This window comes from Gallinula chloropus, assembly GCF_964237585.1.
Source record: "Gallinula chloropus genome assembly, chromosome: 1".
NCBI classification, from domain to species: domain Eukaryota; kingdom Metazoa; phylum Chordata; class Aves; order Gruiformes; family Rallidae; genus Gallinula; species Gallinula chloropus.
Genome location: NC_140085.1, coordinates 117,528,831 through 117,553,650, shown reverse-complemented (window position 1 = coordinate 117,553,650; position 24,820 = coordinate 117,528,831). Strand labels below are relative to the sequence as shown.

At 39.5% G+C, this 24,820-nt stretch overlaps 1 protein-coding gene across 1 annotated transcript in view; it reads left to right on the top strand.

Moving 5' to 3' along the window:
- The window catches only part of DSCAM (DS cell adhesion molecule), a gene marked incomplete at both ends in the record, with an annotated part of 461,919 nt that overhangs the window by 396,263 nt on the left and 40,836 nt on the right, over window positions 1-24,820 (top strand). The window contains 6 exons of the mRNA XM_084272693.1: window positions 5,519-5,672; window positions 11,560-11,677; window positions 12,498-12,661; window positions 15,883-15,981; window positions 16,548-16,736; window positions 19,103-19,393. Coding sequence (XP_084128819.1) covers window positions 5,519-5,672; window positions 11,560-11,677; window positions 12,498-12,661; window positions 15,883-15,981; window positions 16,548-16,736; window positions 19,103-19,393 — 1,015 coding nt within the window. The remainder of the gene's footprint in view (window positions 1-5,518; window positions 5,673-11,559; window positions 11,678-12,497; window positions 12,662-15,882; window positions 15,982-16,547; window positions 16,737-19,102; window positions 19,394-24,820) is intronic.

Below are 24,820 nucleotides of genomic sequence, written 5' to 3'. Positions count from 1 at the left end.
GCACATCAGTGGTCTGTCTCCTCTGTTCAGGGATTCAGAACTTGAAGTTCATTCTTTATAAATACAGTGATGTATTGATTTCATATTAACCCACACTGCTTCCAGGTAGAAACAACTTGTCATAGCACCTATTACTGGATAATGTGTCAGTTCAGGAATCTCTAGAACTTTTCTAGAAGCAATGACGGTCTGAGGTAGAGCAGGGTAGACAATTCTGTGATGGTGTTGTGCAAAAAGATGGAGATGTCTGTGCTTTGATGTTACAGAACTAGAAACTTGCTTTAAATCCTGATGAGACTCGATCCTCATTGTAGGCCTCGTCTGCACTGCTGATCAAACAAGGGTCATGGAACAGCACCTGGCCCCAAGAGTATGTGACATTGACTGACATCTGTCTATACTGCTTAGCACTAACCCCTCTAAAGTGGATTGGTTTGGAAGAGAGCTACTTAAAGTACTAAATTACCAAGCTAGAGACCAAGTTAAAAAGCAGTGTGGTTCGTGAGGGTAGAGTACTCAACATACTCCATGTCTCTCACCCATTTAGCAATGGAGACAAGCCCAGAGGATGCATGTCCATTTAGAGAAACCTACTTTCAAGCACAGTTTTACCAAGACAGCTCAGACTAGATATAAAGCTGATTGCTGTTCTGTAGGAGACTGTGAAACCAGTGGTTTGTTGTTGTGGGCAGGAGAGAGCAGCATAGGTATGTCTCTTGAGTCCACTTTTATTCAGCGGTTCCATTAGTGACTTGGACAATGAAATAGGAAGAGTACCTTTTAAATTTGCAGGAGATACAAGGCTGGAAGGAACTGGATACAAACCTAGAATTCAGACAGATCTTGATGAACTGGGAAATTACTTTGGAAAAACTTAAATAAAATGTAGCATGGGTAATTGCAAGAAAATGGTTAATATGAATAGCCAACTACAAAAAATACCAAGTCATCTAGCTAGATTCTTCAGAAGAGGTTTTTAAGGTTATTGTGCATCCCAAGATAAACATTAGCTACCTTTAAAATACTGTTATGAAAAGCCAATTCCCATACCCTGAAATTTTTGAATACAGGTTTAGAAACTGTATTTAAGGAGAGTATGGATGAATATTAGAGCATCCGAAGGGTAACAGCAGAGATTACCAGAGAAACTGTTAGAGAAAACATGATTTCTGGGCAGTGTTGAAAGCATCAATGTTATTAAGTTGTAAAAAGATATGGGTACTGGTGGGGAAGTGAATGATAAAACTGCATTTCGTAGTGCAAAGATGAAGGTAATAATCTGTGTTCCTAATAGACTGGAAAAAAAGATATGGGCTTAAACTGCAGCAGGAAACTCAAGCTAGATTTCAAGAAAGATTTCTAATAGTAAAATTATTTAAGCAATGGAATAGATCTGTCAGCCTGGGGAGTTGCAAACCCTCCATTTATTCTAAGTCTTCAGAATCAGGTTGGACAAACATCTGTCTGAAATGGTGCAGATATAGCTGAACCTTATTTAAAGAATGAGGATAGACCTGGGTGGACTCTAAAGAACTTTCCAGACCCATTTTTAGATGATTGTATGACCATATTTTATCCATAAATTGATAGTGAAAACACACATGCCACTCTAGGTAGTGTATGTTTAGGTATATTTTGTTTTCAATGTTAGGCAGCCAACTCATATAAACACAACACAAACCTTAGCTGTTTCTTGCTTTTCACTCTTGTCCTTAAAGTCTCCCTATGGATTCCTCAGTTCTCCTTACAATGCAGAGAATGAAGAGATAACTTCAGTGCACCTATTTTACCTTAGAGTCTGTAGATGAGTTGTAGTCGAGGTACAGGATAGCTTTGACTGAATAATCTTCCAATGATAAAAACCACAACAAACAAACAGATAAACAAACAAACAGTCTGGAGGCTTGGAGCTTGTGCACATTGCCTGTCTAATTGCTATCTAAAGCAGTCAGAAACGCCAGGAGATGGCATACTGTTCCGAAGCGTACAAAGCAATGTACCAGCAGAGCTGAAGCTGCATCAGAGGAAAATGATGCTCCCTGCAGTGACTGTTCCTAAGCATCTCTTGTTGCCTGGTTTGGGAAGTAGATTGACTGCATCCTGATAAAGGACTTTGATTTAATGTTATTCTTCACAGCCCTGTCTGGCTTTTTAGAAACTCGTCTCTGTGTGTTTCTTTGTGAAGTAAAGACAGAACAAAAATTAATCCATCATCTATGAGCTGAATAAAAAAAAAAGCAGTTAGGAAAAAAAAAAACCCAAAACAAAAAAACCTCGAGCAAGCATGCTACTGCTTTTGGGATAAAACAACAGTATATGTTTCATAGTGGCACACAGAAAGACCAATATGTGACAAGGTGACATTCTTTAAAATATTTCTTATTTTAATTGTTTAATATTCCCTTTGCTGACAAAGCTCCCTTTTTTCTTCTTGTGAAATCAAAGTCTCTGGCATGTTAGTCTAATTGAAATGACAGTCAAAAGTTAAAAGTAAAATCAATTGCTTGTCACTGGAGCATCCCCAAGTATTTGAAAGGGAATGTTAGGAATGAAGAAACAGAAAGTGTATGTTAACCAGTTAAAAACCAAAATCTGTTGCTATAACAGTTTAAGAGAATAAGAATAATTAAGTTAGTGAAAATACATTTAACAGATTAAATTTATAAATTAGTTAAACAAATAATTGAATTTATATTTGAAATAGCTACAGTTGCAAATATGGCTCTCTGAGGGTGAAAGAAAGGAATTGAAGATAGGCATTTTTAATGGCAGCAGAGAAGTTAATTCTGTGATTATTCCATCTTTGGAGCTCCAGGGAGAGAGAGCTCCCCTGTTTTGAGAAAATTCTAGCTGACCACATTGCAACCAGAGGAATTTTTGAGGGGTGTTTGTTTTTCAGTTTTGTGTTATACTTCAGCCCCTTGGAGCAGGCATGCTCAGTGCTAGTGCTGTAGCTCCAAGGCCAAAGCTTTCCTTTCCTTTCCAGCTTAGCTGCTCACCTTATCCCAAACATAAAAACTCGAACCAGATTGCTCTGAGCTGTGTTTAGCAATTGTGTGCAGAGTGTTTGTTTGGCTATCCCAGCCTCTGTCATTGCAGAGGGAACCAGAGCAGTGAGGCATTTAAGCAGGAGATCTGCAGTATTAGGAATGGCTTCCAAAGGCAGCCATATGTGCCTTTCCTAAACGATGGGAGTTAAGGAAACAACAGTGTAAATTTAACCGGACTGATACTTGCTGGAATTTAAAGTTTGGCATTACGGAAGCTTTTCCTGAATGCTGTGTCTACCTTCCCATGCTAATAAGTGGTTTAGAATTAGCTTGTGCTAGATAGCTGCATTAATGAGTGGAGCCTAAGTGTCAGAGACAGCCTGGTGTGTTTGACTTTCAAATTAACCCTTGGAAATGCTGCCTCATGTATATTAAAATTCGGCCTCCTGTACCATGATCAATACATTAATTTTTATATATGACCTCACATAGATCCAGCCTGTCAAGCCATGGGCATTTGTCCAATATTCTTGTGTAAATGTCAAGAGAGATGGTTCTCAAAACCTGCTGTAATACTTTGCATAATAATGGCAGTGTCTGCCTGCACTGACCTCTTCTTATCGGAAGTGAAAGCCCAGGCAAACACTTGCTACAATGGGACAAACTGACTTGGCATTTTGACAGGAGCAGTGAGATTGACTAGAAAGTATGGCAAGGTCTCTATTTGGGCTTGTGTTGAGCCTAGAATACTGTTAGCTGGGGTAAACCTGTCCCCAGGAAAAGTTAGTGTCTGTGGAGGAAGCAGGATGCATTCTTGCAAAAGCAAATAGAGACACACATTCATGTAAAAGCCAGAGAGTAATAAGCACACTAAGTTCAGATGGGGTCAGCATAGATATCTATACCTGGACTAGTTATACGGACATATCTATAGTTGGTGGTGAAGCACAGGTATGTCAAGGACATGATTCATCCCACTGTGATGTATGTGTCTCAACTAGGCCAGAAGAACCTTGCCTTAGCAGTTACCTTTTCTTTGCATGGTCTTTGAAGGGAGTCAAGGTGACATGAGATGGGATTTCAAAAGTGACATGAGATGAACTCCCCTCTTCCCCTGGCTGAGATGCCAGCTCAAGAACAGAGAAATGCAGTGACCCATTCAGTAGCTGAACCTGGCTACAGGCTCACACTGGTGAGGTGTTTAATGATACTTCAGAAACATCCCTTATTTATTTGGAATTCACTTTGAAAGACTGTATATTCCAGCGCTTTCAGGTCAGCCTACCTTTTGAAATGCTAATCAGATGAAATTGGCCTTTACTACCAGCAGGTATTTGTATATCAAAGGAAGTCCTTGCACACTTTCTGCCAGCCTGAATCTAGTTTAGATTACACTGATGCATTATTTTTAATGCTGATTCCTGGTAAATTCTTCTTTTCTGTGTCGTTAAGGTTCTAATTATTTTTAGCCTAGTGTTAGTTAGCCATTACCATGATGAGTATCACACAGGGAAGCGAGTCTTTATTATTCATTGTAATGGCTCATTACCCCGCTATTTTTACGTACAAGAATCATAGTGCCTGTGTCAGAAATAAAACTGGCTATGCTCAGCGGTGTAAAACTGTTCGGGGCTGACGAGGTTCCCTCTCCCCTCCGCCAAGGAGTCAGGCACCTTGTGGAGGGTATGCTGAGGTGCACAAAGCCCACATTCACCGGAGGAATGCATATATATTCTTCCGCCCCTTTCCTTGCACAGGTCACTTCAAGCAGACTGCAGAACATCTCACTGCAAGTACTGCTTAGCAGCCGGTCGGCTTCACTGCAGCCCACGGCCAAGGCACTTGAGTGACAGTGCAAGAGTAGCCTGAACTGGCATTTCTTCCAGCACTTGTCCTTCCCTGCTAATGTGGCTAAATAGCTGAGATGACCTTCTGCTAGGAATCTTTGAATGGAAGTAATTTTGTGATTAAACAAACCCAGACTCAGGGGAAGTTTGAGGAACCTATTACAGAATGCAGTTTTAATTTCTTGATTCACTACATAACTGAAGGAATAAACCACCAAAACCATGGATAAGGAAAATTGGGACAATGGTTCGAGGTGATCAAAGATTTCTCTTGAGTAGTAAACTCCAGATTTCAGAGCAGATACAGCACAGAATCCTCTGTTGGGAAAATTCTGTATAAAGCAAAATTGTTTTGTCAGAATTACTGATAGCAAAAATTTGCCAAATATGTTCACTTAGGTTGTTTATCTAACCATGTAATAACAAACAGACACATAAAATTCCTAATCTGAGTGTAAAAAAATAAATTGTAAACAAAATATAGGCCCAAATTCACTGACTATAAATTGATTACAACAGGTTATGGCGTCTGCTCTGTTTATTGCCATCTGCCATCTGTTCGGAGCAGTTGATACTCATTCGAAGTACTTTGAAGTAACAAGCTTTATAGCACTCAGTTTAGCAGACTTTCTCCAAATGCTGTTTATTTTAGTCTGGAAACATTTGTCTCTCCCACCACAGGTAATCAGCGAGTTTGAAGCCTCTCCCGACTCATTTTCCTACAGAATTCCCAATCTCAGCCGGAATCGCCAGTACAGCGTCTGGGTGGTCGCAGTGACTGCTGCAGGAAGAGGCAACAGCAGTGAGATTATCACTGTGGAACCGCTAGCTAAAGGTAAGGTGACAGTGCCTTTTAAGGCAATCCAGAACATTACAATGCTAATTACTGTTACAATAGGCACGTGGCTTCTTTATGTCTCATTGCTTACTGAGAGTGGGATTTGTCAAGAGTAACTTCAGTTCTCTCCAAAAGTTAGGTGACAACTCCCAGCTAATTGCCCAAGCTTTTGCTGTAGTCAGCAGAGAGAGAATGACGTGCTTCTCTAGGGGTAATTCATCCCACCTACTTTAGAAGGAAATAAAATGCTTTTTGGAGCAATTTTTATCTTCTTTTGTTGGGTACAGAGGGTTTGCAGATGATCCCCCTCCCCTCCTGAATGCTTTTTTTTTTCTTGCCACACAAGATAACTTCTTTATCATTCTCCTCCTTACTAATATCTCTTGTGTACTCCACAAGTACTCCACTTCTGTATAAAATGGTCTGATTAACATATCTAAACTCTGAACAATTGTTCTCAACTTGCATTAGCTTTGAAGTTTGCTGCTTCTATTTCAGATATGAAGAAGGGATAATGTGCCTCAAATCCTACATACTTTTTCCCAGCTTTACTGCTTGTTCTATTAAAAGATATTGCTTGAGCCTATGAATACTGCCTTACCTGTAGTGTGAGACTTGATGCTTTAAACGCTGTAACACCTTAGCTTGGAAATAAAGACCTAACATTTTAGACAGCAAGGTGAGATGAATCTTGTCAATAATCAGTCTCTACATGGGGTCTTCAGACTGATGTGTGGGATTTTTCCCCACTCAAATCAGTAACACCACAGCATGTGCCAATATGAACAATGTATTGCACAGGTCCCTAAAGCAGCAAAAGTAGATACACCAGTTTGATGATGGTAGATTAACTATCAGAGCTGTTGTCATGGACGGCAGTGAGGATGTTTGGAGGGTATTATTTCAGCATGCAACATAGCTTCCTAATACATAGAAGTTGCAATGAGAGTTCCTCAGCCTTGCAATGTGAGGTTTTTCCTTGTGCCTCTCTATGCACATCTCACAATATCATGATATGGATATATTTCAACATTATTGTTATCCACTACTGTGGATCAGAGTGGAAGATTTAACAGTGTAAATGTCGGGATGGTCTAGCATAGAGAGTCCTATGTTGGAACAAGCAAGAAAAAGCTTGCTTCCATACTATTTTTTACATATATTTTTCTGTTGATTAAGAAAGCCACCTTTACTTTCTGCTCCTTTCTGGCATTTCTTGTACAGTCCTACAGAACTTTTCTCTTAGTAGCTACACAGTGCTAGAGGAGTCACCTGAAGGACAGTTGAAAGGCTTTGAAATATCTGTAGGATGTGAAAAGCCTGGAGCTTTTCCATTGTTGAATTTCTTGTAGGATAACTGCATACTGCATTTTGAACATGAGTGAGGCCAAAATTGAGGTCTTAAAAGGTAAGAGAAGAGTAGAGGATATCTGTAAAGGAAGACCATGAAAAACACCTCAGGGAAACAGGGCAAAGGTTCCAGTACAGTCCTTTAAAGCCTGCTGTTACATGTGAGTAAAGACTTTGTGGTTATGGAAACAAAAAAAAAAAAACCAAACAAGGCAATCAAAAAGAAAACATAAATGTCGATACTTGAATAAGAGCAAAACTAAGCAGTCAACAATTTGGTGCAGTGCTAAGAGATTGAGGACATAGGCAAACCCAGGAATGTGTTGGGACCCCTGCACATAATGCACTAGAAGTTCTCTTGCTCCATCTCCTAAGCATTTAAAAAAGTGGGAAGTGTTCAGACAAGATAAATGCAGAACCATGCAACATTTGTAGGTACCAAGACACATGCCCTCTAGTTCTGAGGAAAGGTAGTATGTGATTACTCTTGGTTTACCCATAACAGAGAAGTTACACACTAAGCCACATACACTTCAAATGAACAAGCTTAACAGAAACTGCAATTAATTCTGCTCCTCCAAAGATTCTTTAACATGATCCATTATGACAAATAAATGAACTTAAAAAATTAAAAGAAAAAAGGACTTTAAGAAAAAATAATTAATTAAACTTCAATATAGAAAAGTCAGTGTGAACAGGGCTTTATTTTGAAAGATGCTAGAATGCATCCAGTCAGTGTTAGATCTAGTAGTGATACTCCAATATAAAGTCTGCATTAAATGATGCTCATGACAAGCCTATTTTACATGCACTTAGGACTGAAAAAGTGATGAATAATCCATTTGTGGATGTTGTGATGGACACTAGGAATAACAATAGATGGCAATTTTATAACGTTTGGATGTAGCCAAGATAGAAATTATTCTATCATGTACAAGATTTCCTGTATGAATGCATCACTGGTCATTTTAGAGAGCTGGGAGAAAGTGTTGATCAGTAATAAGGGCAGTGAATTCACAGTGAAGGAAGGTCAGAGCTAATAGCCTTGAAGACCTTTCTCACCTGCAGTATGTCTGAAGTAACAAACCACAGGGTTAGAAGCAGTTGTTATAGCCTGATTTTGCCTCAAATGCCCAGTGTCAGAGCACCCTACAAACCATTATTATGAAGTTGTTTGCTTCCTTTTTTAATCCACAGTATTTATTTCACAGTAACTGTCCAAGTAATGATTCCATCATGACAGCTAATGAGAGTTAACTTTGAATTGAATTATGTCAACTTAATTATAACCCCTTTAAGAACCCCTTTGAGAACAATGAGAATGTCTAAGTAGGGGGTTGATGTGAAATGGATAGTCCAATTTAAATCTAAGCTTAATTCAAGTTAACATTTCTTTCTTTAGCATCTCTGTTTCTCTGAACAGATAGTTATTCTCTGTAATTATATGACAGAAATAAGCAAAAAACCCAACAAACAGAAAAAAATCACAGCAATGAAAATTCGGTCTCCACAAGCTAATTACACTTCATTGCTAACTTGAAAGTTGTGGGTTTGCCTATCAAATATATCTAAAAGACAGAAAACCTTGCCTGCACCTTTTTCTCTTATTTTCTGACCATGACTGACAGAGAATGGCATTTGCCAGCAGCATGATGATAACAGATCGAGACCCATGGCCATCTAATCCTCTGGGGAGAACTCTCTGACTTTAATGTTGAGTACCTGAGCATTGATGTTGAACAGATTTGCCTCTGTAGTCTGCAGTCTGCATTGATTTGTGTGTTTACTGTTTTTAAACAACATGTAAGTCTTACATGGTAGTATCTATAACCTATTGGTCCACTTGTTTAATGGCTTATCATACTAGAATACGGAGGATAATCTGCTTTGAGACAGTAAAAGAAAAAACTTCCTGACCCAGGCTATTCACTGATGGCTCTTGTATTTGGATGAAGCTGAGCTGTCATTTGGATAAAATGAACTGTCATAGCTCTTGTTCAGTTTCCCTATACAGTTTGCCATCAAAATTCAGTGTTATCCTCTAGACAAAAAAAAAAAAAAAGTGTGTTACAGCCTCTTGCAAGGAATTTCTGCCTGTTTCTTATTCTATGACAGTAAGTGTAGGTAATTGGCTTCATAATGTAAACAAACAAAACCACATTATCATAAGAGAGTGCAGTGTTCTGTGAAGACACCTCTTTATCTTTAATTAGGGATTGAGCAATTTGCAAAAAATAGGAACAGACACTGTCCTAATCCAGTGCCATGGCATCTGAAGTAAGGCTTGTGGGTAGTCAGCAAGCATTTGGATAGGTTCAACAACAAAACCCTGCAGCGGAATTGCCCGCATGCTGTGTAACTTTGGCTCAGAAGGGAGACAAAGGTCTGTGAGATTCAAGGTATTTTAAGGTCATGAACGCCTGTTAGCATTTCAAATCTCTTGCTTTCAGGTGAACTTCACTAGACATTTATTTTGTTTCTAGTGTTCTTTTTTTTTTTTTCTGTAGCTGTTAGTGAACTCAGAACATTATTAGAAGTTAAGCTATAAAGAAAAGTGGAGTTAAGAATTTTCATGCTGTTTTACCATCTCTTTTAAAAGCACCAAGTACATGAAAGGAATAAGAAAATGCATTGAAAGCCATGGGTACTTTCACAAAAATAGCATGGTATGCTTTTGTAATGTGCACTTCTGAGTTGTGGTCTGTGATCTTACCACTGGTTTAGGCTTCTGTGAGGTTGCTGTTACTTCCAAACATCATTGTAAAATGGGACACACAGGACGTTGAAAACCAGGAGCTACAACATAAATGTTGTGCTTTGGAGATCTGATAGCCAGCCTGTCACTTAAGGAAGAATTCACTGCTGAAATAACTCTTCAAAGTAAAGGGCTAGCAAGGAAAGTGGCGAGACGTCATGCTGAAACATCAGCATGATTCCTGCATTGCCTATGCTTTGTCCTAAAGTAACTGGCAGCAAATAGCTGGGTATTTTGTGAAGCGTTGGAGAGAGGTGAGAAAGGCAGGGAGGGAAGGATTAATAGTTCATTTTAAATGAGTTTTCAGGTTTCATGTCACAGAGGGAATGTTGCATGGAGCAGGAATTAGGGTTTCTAACCTCTCGGAATGTACTGCAACTGCTAGGAGCAGTCCAGATGCTTACAGATGTATACCGTTAAGCATCTTCTGCAACAAAAACTTGACACCACTGAAGACAAATGAGCCTTCTAACAGTAATTTGAACAGAATCAGCATTTCAGACCATGTCTCTGGGCAAACTGAGCATGTTTTTGTTTCACTCTAGCTTGGTTAATCAGCCCATGGCTTGTGTCAGTATAGGCATGTGTAAATCTTTTCTAGAAGACATGACCTTAGGAGCTCCACAGTGGAAAACAAGGCTTTATCATGAGACTTACTGACTTAGCAGTGTCTTTGCATCGTTCTGGTGTACCATCTCTTCAGGGCAGCATACGCCGCAGCACCCTCCAGCTGGGGCTAACCATCAGAGCTGCCAAAAGGAGGGAGCCAGGGGCTTCGGCTGCTCTCTAGCCAGGATGGGACTTATCAATGTTTGGCCGCTAGGAACGTGATGTCCCATTACTTAACCTTCACTTTGTCCGTTACCCTACATCTTTAAACAGCTACTTCTTGTGTTTTCAGACAAAATTTTGTAAATTTTACAAAAAGATTCTACTCCCAAGAGTAAAATCTCTTGGGAAGCTTAGTCTTCACCAATGCTTGAAGTGAACTTAGGCAACACAGTCCAAACTGATTGTGTAACCTATGAAATCTTTTCTCTTTATGTGTATCTCAAGTCCCACTGCACCCTACTCAAACAATTTCCCTTAACTCTTTAAGGCCTGTCTTTTCATGCACGATTTTTTGTCTTGAGCTGAATTGTCCCAGTTACATTTTATGCTCACTCTCATTATCATGCTTTTCTAATTGGTGCAAAATGAAATATTAAGCCTAAATTCTAATGAGTGTGAATGGCTGATGTAGATCAGGATTAAAAATACAGTATTTTTATGTATCTGTATTCAGTATGTGCCCATGAAATGTATATTTACAGGCTGAGAAGTCTATTACTATTAAGGATCATTCTTGGGTGATAATGTACAATGGAGCTGCAACACAACCCTAGTGTTCCTGTGTATTACGAACTTAAACTACAGGAGTGTTATTTTTGTTGATACATTTAGATAATATGAGAGCTGACAAAAAACAAACTGACTTAAGAGATTTTTCATATTTATGGACTTTGGATACTCTTTGCTAATATGTTAATACCTGAAGGTTTATTTTATTTAAGGCCATAGCTATTGTAACAGTGATGTATCCAAACACTGAAACTGTAATATTTATGCTTGAATTAATGTTGATAGTATAAGTTAAAAGGAATTAGTTTCCTAAAATCACAGCTTGAAACAGATTGGTTTGGTTTTCAACATTTAACTCTGGAGGATGCCTGTGTTTCCCTTCCAAGGGCTGTATGAATGAACACCTCATTACAGTCTTTCTTGCTGTCTCTTGCTCAGCTCCTGCCAGGATTTTGACATTTAGCGGCACGGTAACAACTCCCTGGATGAAGGACATTGTCCTCCCTTGCAAAGCTGTTGGAGACCCAGCGCCGACAGTCAAATGGATGAAGGATAGGTAACCAGCAATTAAACGTATAGCGCAAATAAAGTCTGTTTGCTTACAGTCCTGAGGGTTGTGATGTGGGTGATCCTGAATTACTACATCAGGAAGAAGGACCATTTGCAGGGACTGTGTACAGTCCTGGCACAGTAGATGAGGAATTCAGAAATTCCTTGAACTAAAACTAACTGTCTGTGGTAGTTAGAAGGTATCAAAAGGGAGGAAAAGTTATGGAGAAGGTGGGAAAGTAAGTATTCAATACTAAAGGCTAGGAGTCTTTTCTGTTTCTACTTTAGGCACACAGAATAGTTTATTCTGAGAAAGGAAAAAGTCTGACGAATTGAATCATGCTGTGGAGTGCAGTGTACATGTCTTGCACATACCTTGTTTTCCAATATTCTGTTTAGATATTTAGTTTCACATTTTGACAGAGTCATTTGGAAATACTCATGGACAATAATTTTCATCCTAGCACTACATAGGCAGTGATACTGCAGTGCTATGAAACCATCCTGTTCATTGATACAAAGAACTAAAATTTCATAAGGACGCACTGCATCCTGAAACTACTGGCACTTTTATGAAATAACAGATAATTAAAGAGGGAGTGAGTTCTTGTTTTCACTCAAAATTGGGCCAGGATATGTGTGTTCTCTAAGTAAATGCCAGGTGCTTGCCAGAAGAAAATACTCCTTTGCTGTCTTTATTAGAGGAGGACATAACCCCACTCCTTTTTGCCTACCTTCCTTCCTAGTCACTTCAAAAAAAAAATCCAATTCTGTGTAATTTTGATTGTAACTTCTTTAATGTATGCACTTTGTTTCCTGTGAGGTAGTAACGGGACACCCAGTCTAGTGACGATTGATGGGCGGAGAAGCATCTTCAGCAATGGCAGCTTTGTCATCCGTACTGTGAAAGCAGAAGACTCTGGATACTACAGCTGCGTGGCCAGTAACAACTGGGGATCGGATGAAATCATTTTGAATTTGCAGGTACAAGGTAAGACAGTTGGATCTATCTCATAGTAGCTATCACAAGTATTAGCTTCTGTGTGCTGGTAATCCATGGATACACCTGTTTGAAAGTGTATGTAAAACATCAGTATTAATTTCTATTAATACAAATTCATCTTTCCAAATGTATAAATAAAATATTATGCAGGTCATTCTGACTCAGCCATCACATTTTATGATATAGTAAATGTTTTGGTTTGGGTGGATCATTTCACACACTTGCAGATTAGTGTTTCTGTAAACTTTTGTTAGGACTGTCAACTTGCATTCCATTATTTTCTACTTTTTCACACAGAAAATATCGACTTATGCTTTATCCTCAGAAATTTTACATGTCGCATTTAAATATTGCAAAATTCAGAAATAGCTGAGGGACTTTTCTTCAGCTTCCATAAAGCTATCAACAGAAATTTGTCTCAGTACTGAGACCTTGGAAAAAAACTTCATTTTGCAAGAGCAGAATTTTACTGATGGTGAATATGATGAACCATTTAAAATGAAATTTCAGTAGAACTTAAAGTAGCATGTATTGCCAGCTCCTTTTTATATGCATGTTGAAATGTTGGTGTTGATATGTATATGGTGTTGATATGTATAAAAGCAATGAAAACATAGGAATACTCATTAACTGTGGCATGAAACAATGCACATGTGCTTGCATACCAAGAATTCACTACCCAGTGGATTTCCTTGCTCATGGGCAGTAAAGCAGATCCTAAGAGTGCTACAGTTTGCTGCAAATTGCTGAACCACAGGAAACCAAATCCCTGAGTCGGGAAAGTGGGCCAAGCTGCAGCCAGTCACTCTCCTGTCTCTCAATAGACAAGCTAACTCTCTCTGCAGAAACCAGTCCACTAAGCCTTGAAAGAAGTGCCATAGTGTATACTAGCTTCTCTGCACTCCAACATAGCCTAAAAATGCTCTTCTGCTGTATTTGAAGCATGGCCGTAACAGGAAGTAGGGAGAGAAAACGCTAGGAAATAGAAACCTCCCATTTATATTTCACTAAGGACTTTCAAAATTGCATATCCTTGCTGTTAGTCTACCACAGTAGCTAAAAGCAGATCGATATTACTTCCCTGAGGGACAGAGAAAGACTGGCATTTAGTATGTGGGACCATCATCTTTTGTAGGTAAGGTGAAGCTGTGATGAAAGGCTTTATACTAACTCCCTCCCAGTGTAGTGTGTGCAGTCTCTCTCCATGGATTCAGCTGAGTCAGTCAGAATAATGGAACAAATCCATCTCACATAGGGAGTTTTCCTTTAGAATATACTGGTCTTTTTTTTTGTTTTCTTCAGCAGTATTTAGTGAGGACAGTTTCTCTATGAACTTGTTGATAGCTGTAAACCAGCAGACTCCACTTCACATCAGCACTCATTATTTTGCAATGTGATGACTTGAATGTGAACTGCAGCAGGGAGCTTTTCCTGGCGTGTCATTCTGCAGGTCCAGCCACCCCTTAAACATCGGCAAAGCAGGCAATGTCCTCTGGCAGTCGGCTGCTGGACATAATGTCGAGAGAGGATATGTCCAGCCTTGCTTACGGGCTAGTATCTGTCAAGCAATAACTTCAGCAGGGAAATGGCAGCTCCTGACAGCAGCAGCCACTGACACCCCCAACCCCCCTTCCCAGGCTTGCAGTGGCGGTGAACAGAGGATGTGTGACTACCCTGGTGTCTTTTCTCCCTGGCTTTCCATTCCAGTTTTGCCTCGCTTCTCATACCCCTGTCCATGCCTCTATCCCTGCTCTTGAGGCAGAAAAGCTCAATTTTGTCTATGTTTGGAATAACCTCTAGTTACACTTATTCAGAAAACAATCCATAAGGTGAGCCAGACACGGTTCTGCTATACATGACCAGAGCAGTGCAAAGGATTCGAAACAGGAACTTCCCTTTCTTCCCCTTTCAATTTCCAAACCTAGAATTGAAGGTGCAAAGCACTTGGGTATTATTAGTGAGTTATTAGTATTTCCCCCTCAGGTCTCTAATACTAATTTGACTAGGTCTTTGGAGTATCACTTACCATTCATCAGTATTTTAGCAAACACGATCCTCCATGGTGTCACTGGCTTTGTGCCATATTCTGGTTACCTCACCTGTACAACAACGTTTGCTAAATGATTCAGGCAGAATTCATAGGTGAGCCCTCCAGACTATAACTAGGACATGATTATATTGGCTCAGTAGACACCTTTTATATGGTAGACTCGTGGTAGGTTTCTCAAGGTGAAGAGAATTTTGGCTACTCTGCCACTTTCTGCCCCTGAGCACTGAGTTCTGGAAGGCTAGCCACTGTACACTGGTGCAATTTGGGGTTGCTTCAACTGAGTCTAAACTGTCCCAGTTCCTTGTCCCATTTAGAGTCCCAATTCCCTTTCTCTATTTCCAGTCCCAGTTCTCCCTACCCTGGGTGACTTGTTGGGATATAGCATGGCTCCTTCTCTACCCTTTCATACTGGATATTCCTCTGAAGTAATCTGGATACTGGGCAGAGGATGGGATTCCTGTGCTCTGTCAGGAGGTGATCCTGGGAGCCATGAGGTTCTTACATCCCACAGTTTAGACACAGCCATGTCATTTATGGGGAACAGCAGAACTGAAGTGTTCCCGGGTTTATCCAGCCTTTGCTGATAGACTTCTGTCTTCTTTATTGCCTTAGTGAACATATGATGCGATCTGGAAGAGGTATGGATCTGCCTCTGATCACAGATCTACCTATGCTAACTAGTTAGCACTCACAGCTGCACTTGGAGAAGCTCTTGATATGCTCTTTTAATTTTTTTTTTTTACTTTTGCCATAGTAGCCTTCAAACACACGTATGAGTGGGGCATTATTTGCAAGTGGACATCTGTTTGCCACCACTAAAAATTCACCTTCTCCCTAAAACAGATATGAAAAATAGTGTAAAATAACGGCTGGGTAAGTCATAGGCCATTTAGGTCTCACAGGACAGATAACAAAAGATCAGAGAACAGCAAGGGTTAAGAACTGAACGACAAAATTGTGTAGAAAATTAAATATAAAAAATGAGAGCTTGTCTGCTCTTGTCTTAACCAAGGATGTCAGCTAAACAGACACTTTGACAGAAGTCATTTGCATTTTTTTGCAACTCAAAACAGTTATTTGATAAATGACTGTTAGAAGGAATTAAGATCACATCTAATCATCTGAATCTATTTTCTATATTTAACTGTTTCCCATCTAGTTCCACCAGACCAGCCGAGACTCACTGTATCCAAAACTACATCTTCCTCTATCACTCTTTCCTGGATACCTGGAGACAATGGTGGCAGTTCAATTCGAGGTAATATAATTCAGGTTAATTGCAACTTCTTACTGAATTATCATATGTTGATAGGAATAGTATACAATTATGAATGGCAACGAAAAAAATCAACAAAGCATTCTGTATTGCTGTCAGAGCTTAATGTGCACTATTGTGGTGATAACAGCTTTCAGTAAATTGCAGTTTCACATTCTGGTGGTTTAATCACAGATTTAATCACTTTCTTCCAGCGTACCCTCAGCTGTTATGACAGTTACTCTCTCTGATTTTCCAGACATGTCATATCTACCCATTCATTTTTGAAGGTCCAGGTTCACCATCTGGTCTTTGTTGCCTATTGAAGGGTATTTAGAAAGGTCTGTCCCCTTCTTTTCCCTTTGAAGCAATCATAAAAATGATATTTAAGCAGTTGTAAGGGTAGAAAAATGTTTTGTCTGGTGTGTTTTAGTCAGGGGAGAGCTGTATGACTTCATGTGCATGGGATTTTTCTGGTTTTATTTGGTCTTTAAAATGACTTGTCATATTACCTGCAGAGTTTGTGATTTGTGTATACTTTATCATTGCCATCTGTGCTTTTCTTACAGGTTATATTTTGCAGTACTCAGAAGATAACAGTGAGCAGTGGGGTAGTTTTCCCATTAGCCCCAGTGAGAGGTCCTACCGCTTAGAAACACTGAAATGTGGCACTTGGTACAAGTTCACTCTGACTGCTCAGAACGGAGTGGGGCCCGGACGCATCAGCGAGATCATTGAGGCCAAAACACTTGGAAAAGGTACGTTGATTCCCATCTGCTTTGCTCACCTAACGTTGTTGCATTCTGCTGTAGATCCTGGTTTGATGAGAAGACAGTCTTGAGTATTTCAAGTCTGGAAACATTTCCAGTTGTGTCCGTGCTGTGACAGTAGAGGCTATCTCTGTGGGACTTGAAGCACGTACTGGCTAATACTCCTTCCTTATATCTCTAGTAATTTCTTTCTAAGATGAATTAAGATATATCTGGGAAGGGGATGTCTCTAATATCATAGGCTATAGCAATTCCAACTACTGCTGTGCCATAAGGAAATTGTTTCCTCTCATATTTTAAAAATTCATGGGTTTAATTGTCTGGAGGTTAAAGGAGGATGGGGAGCATATTTATGTGTAGAGGTAATGGACCCAATGTCTCATTTCTGCTCCAAGCTAGTATTGCAGGAGCCATGCACGTAGCACCCTTTAAACAGGATAAGTGTTATAAACAAAGGAAAAGTTTGCATAAAGCTCTGCAAGGCGAAACAGCCAGAATTTGTGGAATTCTTAGCTAGCTTAGTAATGGGTCCCATGGTCCTGGCTGCTGAGGGTAGTTCCACATTTTTCCATATGTGTCAGGATTATGAGCAAATTTTGCAGCAGACTTTCTTAAAGAGACACTTTAGAAAGTCTTACCCCTAAGTCAACAGAATGCAATTATTTGTATAATGCTCTAAAGATCACCTCATCTACAGCTCTTCACAAGTTGCAAAAAATACTCTGATTTGGGAGCAGTTTCATAAAAAAAGATCATTTACTGTGATAGGTGCATCCTCCTTTCTTTATGATATGCATCGTACCTGTGCTGTTGCAAATCTCCCAAGCATCACAGCAAGGTGGATATTTCATTTGACACTTGGTGGCATAGGGAAGACCTGGTATGCAGTAGACGTGATTGGTATGACTTGCTGAAGCTCAGGGGAGACTGCAGAGTGGCTGCTTACATGCTGAGATTATCAGTCATCAGGGAGAAAGATCTGCTGACATTAAAGAAAGGGACATTTAAAGAAGTAGAAGTTGAGTGTTCTAGTTTTCTTTGCATGAATGGTAAGGTTTACACATGCTTCAGATAACATCCAAATGGCTTGTGAGAAAGCAGATCTCCCGACCTTTTGGGTTTCTCTGGGACTTGATATACATGCCAGGAAACTACCTGTATTACATTTACCCACTGAATCGGGTACTGTGTCATTTAGAATGACAAGATCATTCTCATTCATGTCAGAGCTCCAGGAGCATCTCTGACCGAAGCTATTCTGTGAGCCACTTGAAAGAGTTCATAATACAGAGTAGGAATCAGGGGTTTCTTTTAGATTCCTGTAGAATGTCGAAAAGAGAGTACATTTTGGTGCATTTTGTCAAGGCACAGAAATAGGAAAGACTATCATCAGATAAGTTATCCTTTATAATATAGACTAAAAAAAGTGCATTATAGATAATTTTCATCACATTAAGTGTAACTTCCAATAGGGAAAATATTGTGCTGTTGCTAAGCAAATAGCAATACAAATTTTAAGTGGTCTTTAGTAATATTTAATATAAATAACAGTTGCTTATGACCTGTCTTGTTCCCCTACTATCATTATTTTAGTTCTATGGTGCCATTTTTATTGTCATTGCTCCTGCATTACATAGAACTGACAAAAAAAACCCTTAGTCTGTATATCAACAGAAATCAACATTTGATCCCAAAGCAGGACAAGTAAACAGAAATGTCATACTTTTTCTGGATGGAAACATCTTAACTCAGAAATACAAATTGCAAAATACATATTATTTTCAAATATATCATGTGTGATGTCAACATATTAAAGTTTTGGGTTTTTTAAATATTGTTACTTGTATGCTTTTCGAAGTTTTCATTTTCCAGAAATGAAAGCCTCCTTGCTCTCAAACAAAATTGTGTTCAATTCCACTTCAAAAGAAGACTAGAAACAAGATCAGAAAACCAGTGGACAAGCTCCAAATGTTTTGTCCTCTACGATATTTCTACATGGTGTTCTGAGCTCTTTTTTGCATAGCAGTGAGCAGAAGCATTTACTGTTATGAAGTGTCTGCACTAGATTTACAAGTTGAGTTATGCCAGTCCATGCAAACTGGCAAGTCAAGTCCATGCAGAGATGTATAGAGTGAGGGTTTTTTATGTATGGATTTGTAAATCTAGCTTTGTAAGTGTGGCACAAAGTGTGAAAAAACATTTTAGAAAGGTTCAGGGGTATGTTGAATATATAGACATTGAATTTAAGATGAAGTTACGATTGTCCTAGAAATTATTCTCTTAATTTTACATTTTTGGGAGTCCTATATCTGTACTATTTAAGCATTTCACTTAAAATATGCCATTGCTTCTAGAGCCACAGTTTTCAAAGGAACAAGAACTCTTTGCTAGTATTAACACCACGAGAGTGAAGCTGAACTTGATAGGTTGGAATGACGGTGGGTGCCCCATCACCTCTTTCACCCTGGAGTACCGGCCATTTGGAACAACAGTCTGGACAACTGCCCAGCGGACATCCCTGTCCAAGTCCTACATACTGTATGACCTCCAGGAAGCAACCTGGTATGAACTGCAAATGAGAGTGTGCAACAGTGCTGGCTGTGCAGAGAAACAAGCCAAATTTGCAACACTCAATTACGATGGCAGTAAGTATATCTTTTTATTTACATGTCTGAGATAGATTTTACTTTAGTTTCTTATATGTCTTTTTTGGCTTGTCTTTCTTTTTGCTCCTTATAAACCCCTGTTTGAATCTGCTAGCCATGCTGACAGAGGGGTAATAGTCTCAAAGATGTAAAATGCCTGCTGATTTCATGACCACAGGCTGTGAGGCAGAAAAGAGGAATTGCTTACTTGTCCTCCCTAAGGAAGAGCTCCAGCACCAAGTCAATCACCCATGAGACGTGTAACCATAGGACACTAGGTGTCATTAGTTCCAGTGGTCACAGTAGCACTTGCAAGCATTTCATGCATCTCTTCCATGAAATTTTTGTCTCCCATACAATTGGTTCCTGCAGCCATTCGTGGCGGTGACTGACCTCATTGCTATTCCATATAATGTCCTTGTGACACAGCTCAAAACCCATTATGTGACACAACGGAGCTGCTAACTAGCTTGGTGTCCAGGAAAGCCTCTGGACAACATGTTCCAAGGGCATAGCAATGGCAATTTTATTATCCCTATTTACAGGCAGGGTACAGCAAAACTAATGGCCATGACAGATGGCTCTGTCATGCCCAACAGCAGGGCACAGGGATGAAGGAATTGTAGCATCCTGCCCTTCTCTCAGGGGTTACTGCCCACCCTGCAAAAGCCAGAACAAGCAGGGGCAAGAGCAAGCATGCCAATTTGTCTGTCACTCCAGCTCACATCCAGGCATATTTATTGAAAGTGATAGTGGCACATGTGTGCACCTGCTGACTCTGTAGTGGGAAATGGTCGTATTTCTGGCAAAAAGGCAGTACAGCTGGCTCCAGATGGAAATCTCTTGAATTGCTCTAGTGTGACTTGCCAGAGCTTTTCTGGAGACGTTTAGTGTAAAATGTTGTTGCGTTGCCAGGGATATCCTGCTCTCTTGATGACATTTGTACTGTTAGATTAAACAACAGGACTAGTGAGCAAATTTGAACAAGAACAGATAATTTCCCAGCGGCAACACCAAACTGTTAATCATTCATAGCTCCACACTGGCAACCTATCTCCCTGTCACGGTTTTGTCCCACACAAACGAATGCTTTCCAGGACGTTACCCGTGTACATTGCAGGGAAGAGCAAGCAACAGGGACCATTCCCAGTTAGAAGCATGGGGATGAATCAGGCAGGGTTTAAACCTCTGCATCTTACACATCCTCTACTAGTATTCCAGCCTGTACTTATGAATTGCTTTTACTTATGAGTTGCATCCTGTCATGCCACACACTTTTGCAAATAGCACATCCCCCCAAATGTTTTTTTTTTCTGTGAAAATGTCATTTTTCTAAGCTGCATCATGGTCCTCACTTATTTCAGACACTAAAAAAATTCAGAGAAAGATTTTGTCTCAGCACTTTGGAAACCAAGATTCAAGTAGTTATTATACAGGATCTGCCAGGTCTCACTGTATAGACTTAAGACCTGTTTTATGAGCAGAATAGACGTTGTCAGTAATAGCTGTATCAAGAATTATGGGTTAATTTCTTACTACTTTACTTAGCCTATCCTCCTTTCTTTCTGGCATTTTTCTACAGGCAGCATCCAACTTTCAGTGATCTTTTTTTACACCCCCTATTATTGTCACCATATATATGACTGAGGCAAACAGTCTTAAACCATACCTTAAAATGAGATTAGATAAAGATGCAGGCCCAGGGACTGTGGTATCACATGTATGCTTAGAATGAACTGATTTGAAATGTTGTCAAATCCTGCTTTTTGGTTTGGTTATGATACTTACACCTTAGTTTCACATACTGTAACCTTCACACCGTTTGATTTTGTATGTTACTGCATGAAAACTTAAGAAGTGAGAAAATGAAACAAAATATTTGTAGCATTACATTTCCTGGGGCACTGCTTCTGGTCAGCAGTAGCAAATTTCTCATTTACAGCATTGTTGGTTTTGTTTGTCAAACATGCTTTGCCAAGGCTATATTGTGCCTTAGAGAGGCAGCATGATGTCAAATACTGACCACAAGGTTGAGAAAGAAAAACATGATTGGAAAAGCAAATTTCAGTTTTCAAGTTTTCTTAACTTGTTACACTTGATGCAGAAGAAACATGGTAAGTTGATTATTACTATTATTATCATCATTCATGAAAATTGTGATAGTCTATTCTTACATAAGGGATTTAATAGAAGAACTGTTTCAGTGCTTCTAAAGCAAAATTTGTCCCTACATAGTCCCAGCTCCCCATTCATTTGTTCCTTGGTAAGATGCATAGGCTTAAGGTACTTCAGAGTTGGAAAATAGTGTCTGATTAGAAATCAACATTTTCTATCAATACTTCATGCAGAAGTTTTTGCTTTCATAGACAGTGAATTTTGCATTTACAGAAAGCATCCCAGTGGAATTTTTTTGCAAGCTCTGCTCTTGAGTGCCAACCCTGCCTCTAGCATTGATTCATCTTGTTCCTTCCAGCTTCTGGGGTTCACAGCCTCCCTTAGGATAAAACGGATACAAGGACAGTACATTGAAGATTAGATACTACATGTATGAAAGTTCCACGATACAAAATGCTAAAAACAAGCTTATGAGCTTTAGCAGTCTTAAGATAAAGGCTTTGTCAACTTTGTAGACATCCTTGAGTTACATGGTCTTACAGTAATTTTGTTTGGACTCCAGTAGCTGACTCTTATTTGTGATAGAGTTCTTGAGAAATGTCATGGCTAAGAATCCTTTACTTTAAATCTCTTCATGGTGAATTAGGTCAAAAGGTTAACAGCCTATCTGGGTGTAGCTTTTTGCTTTCCATTCATAGATATTTCAGCTGTTTTCAGCTTACAGATTTTATGACCTTCATGCCCCTTGTTTTTCAGAACATTTACACTCAATACTTAGGAGTTATTTTTAGCAATGTGCAGCTGTAGTACTGCAAAGGAACTTCCTGACTCAGAGATCAGCTACTCAATAGCCCTGACATTAAATCAAATCAGCTTGGTAGCTGCTCTAAACTATGCTAATTGAATCTACCCACCAGGGAACTTCCTACCAAGAAAAACAGTTGCGACACAGGAAAACACTAGATAGTCCTAAAGTCACAAGATGCAATAGGATGGTGCCTGAAAGGCTGAAGCATAGGAGAAAATGAGGGCAAAGACATTCAGATTGCAACCTCTATGAAGCACCAACAGAGCAGGCTACAAAAGGGTGACACTGAATTGACCTGGGGAAAAAAACCCCACAAACAAAATCTCCCAGTTTGTCTGGGACTTTAAGGAAAGCTTTGACCAATCTACACCTAGACAACACCTAGAATGATGACAGATGTTGAAATGGTGATTTCTCAATGGACATGAGTTGGGGCAATCCCAAACACAGCTACAGGCTGGGCAGAGAATGGACTAAGAGGAGCCCAGCCCTGAGGAGAAGGACTTGGGAGTGTTGATTGATGTAAAACTCAACACAAGCTGGCAATGCTCACTTGCAGCCCATAAAGCCAACTGTTTCCACAGCTGCATCAAAAACAATGTGACCAGCAGGTCAAGATTCTGCCCCTCTGCTCTGGTGAGACCCTACCTGGAGTACTGCATCCAGCTCTTGGGTCCCAGTACAAGAAAGATACTGAGCTCTGGAATGAGTCCAGAGGAGGTCCACAAATATTATCAGAGGGCTGGAGCACCTCTCATATGAAAACATACTGGGAAAGCTGGGCTTGTTCAGCCTGGTGGAGGCTCCCAGGAGACCTTATTGCAGCCTTCCAGTACCTACAGGGGACCTAAAGGAAATATAGAGAGGTTCTCTGTATCAGGGAGTGTAGTGACAGGACAAGGTGCAATGGGTTTAAACTGTGAGAGAGTAGATTTAGATTGCATATAAGGACAAAATTATCTTCAATAGAAGTGTGGTGAGGCACCGACATGGGTTGCCCAGAGAAGCTGCCCCTTCCCTGGCAGTGTTCAAGGCCATGTTGACCTGGGCTGGTGGAGGGTGTCCCTGCCCATGGCAGGGAGGTTGGAACTAGATGATCTTTGAGGTTCATTCCAACCCAAACCACTCTAATTCCATGATAGCAGGTTTAGGTTTCAGTAATTTCTAATACAATTGCTAAGTATCCACAAACAGATAATGTGAAGCATATATAGACTTACAGTATGTTTTGGGGTTTTGGGGGTTTGGTGGAGGGTTTTTTTTTTAATTAAGCTTGTACTGACTGTATATAGCATTATGAAGTTAACACTTCACTTGTTATGGCAAGTGATACTCACTTAAACACTCAAGGTTTAGCTGAAATTTAGGCCACTCTTAATTTGATTTACATCAAAGCATTAAGGAGAGCAAGACAAAATTTTAGGTAGCATTGAAATCAGCATTCCTTAGCCAATGGTCTGTGTGAGTTTGAATCAGAGCAAAATTTGGCCCATTAGTATTCAGTAGGATTTAGGAGAATTTAGACACAGTTATTAATATTACATTCAGGAGCTTGAATTTCTTTCCATTTTCTCATCTAATCATTTTCTTTTGCCCATGGAGTAGTGCAAAACCAGTATCTTAGTCAAGACAAGATGAAAAATACCCTGCTGTGTATTTACTCGAAGAAATGAAAAATTAGAAAAAGAAGGAAAATTATGGAACAGTAGAAAAATATTCAAAATGCAATTGTAAGAAAATAAATTTTCTGAAGTACCGGATAGGTTTGGATGTTTGTAGCTTTTCTGTTTATCTCCATCCCTTTAGGGAACTACTCATTATATGCAACTCAAATAGCTCTACTGAAAAAACATGCTGAAAAAACTTCAGCTCTACTGAAGTCAACATTTTCACTGTGGTTATGGCGCTCACATCGTACTGCATCATATCACTTTTATTTTTCCTTGATACTATATGGTACATAATGAGATATAACTGTATCGTACAATGCAGCAATTAAAATGTAAAAAAGGATGTGCTTGTGTTTCTATCTCACCTCCTAACCTTTTAGCAAGCAAGTAGCCACTTTTGTGTTTCAGTAGCTGGTTGAACTTGAATAGCTTCCATCGAAAGTCATCACAGTTCACAGTACTTGCGTGTTTCTACCCATTTCAAACAAATCTGCATTTTATAGCCTCATTTATGGTCGCATTCAGCAGTTTAATAGTAATCAGGAAATGAGTGAGAAGCCTTCCATGACTAAACAGCCTTCCAAAGAAAGTGCTGCATTCTTCCCACGTTCTTCAGAAGTAAAGAAAAAAAGAATTGAAAAGTTCAAGTATTATATATCTCAAGGAAGCCATGTATATTCAAAATGCAAATACATACTAAAATGAAAAAGTGAGCTGCCTGCCGATGCCAGTAGTTCGTAGATTCATTTCCCTCTCAAAATTTGATTGTTTCTGTCCAATGTTACTCTCCTGTTTTACTGATGAGTATAATGTCAGACACTCTTTAGCAAATTA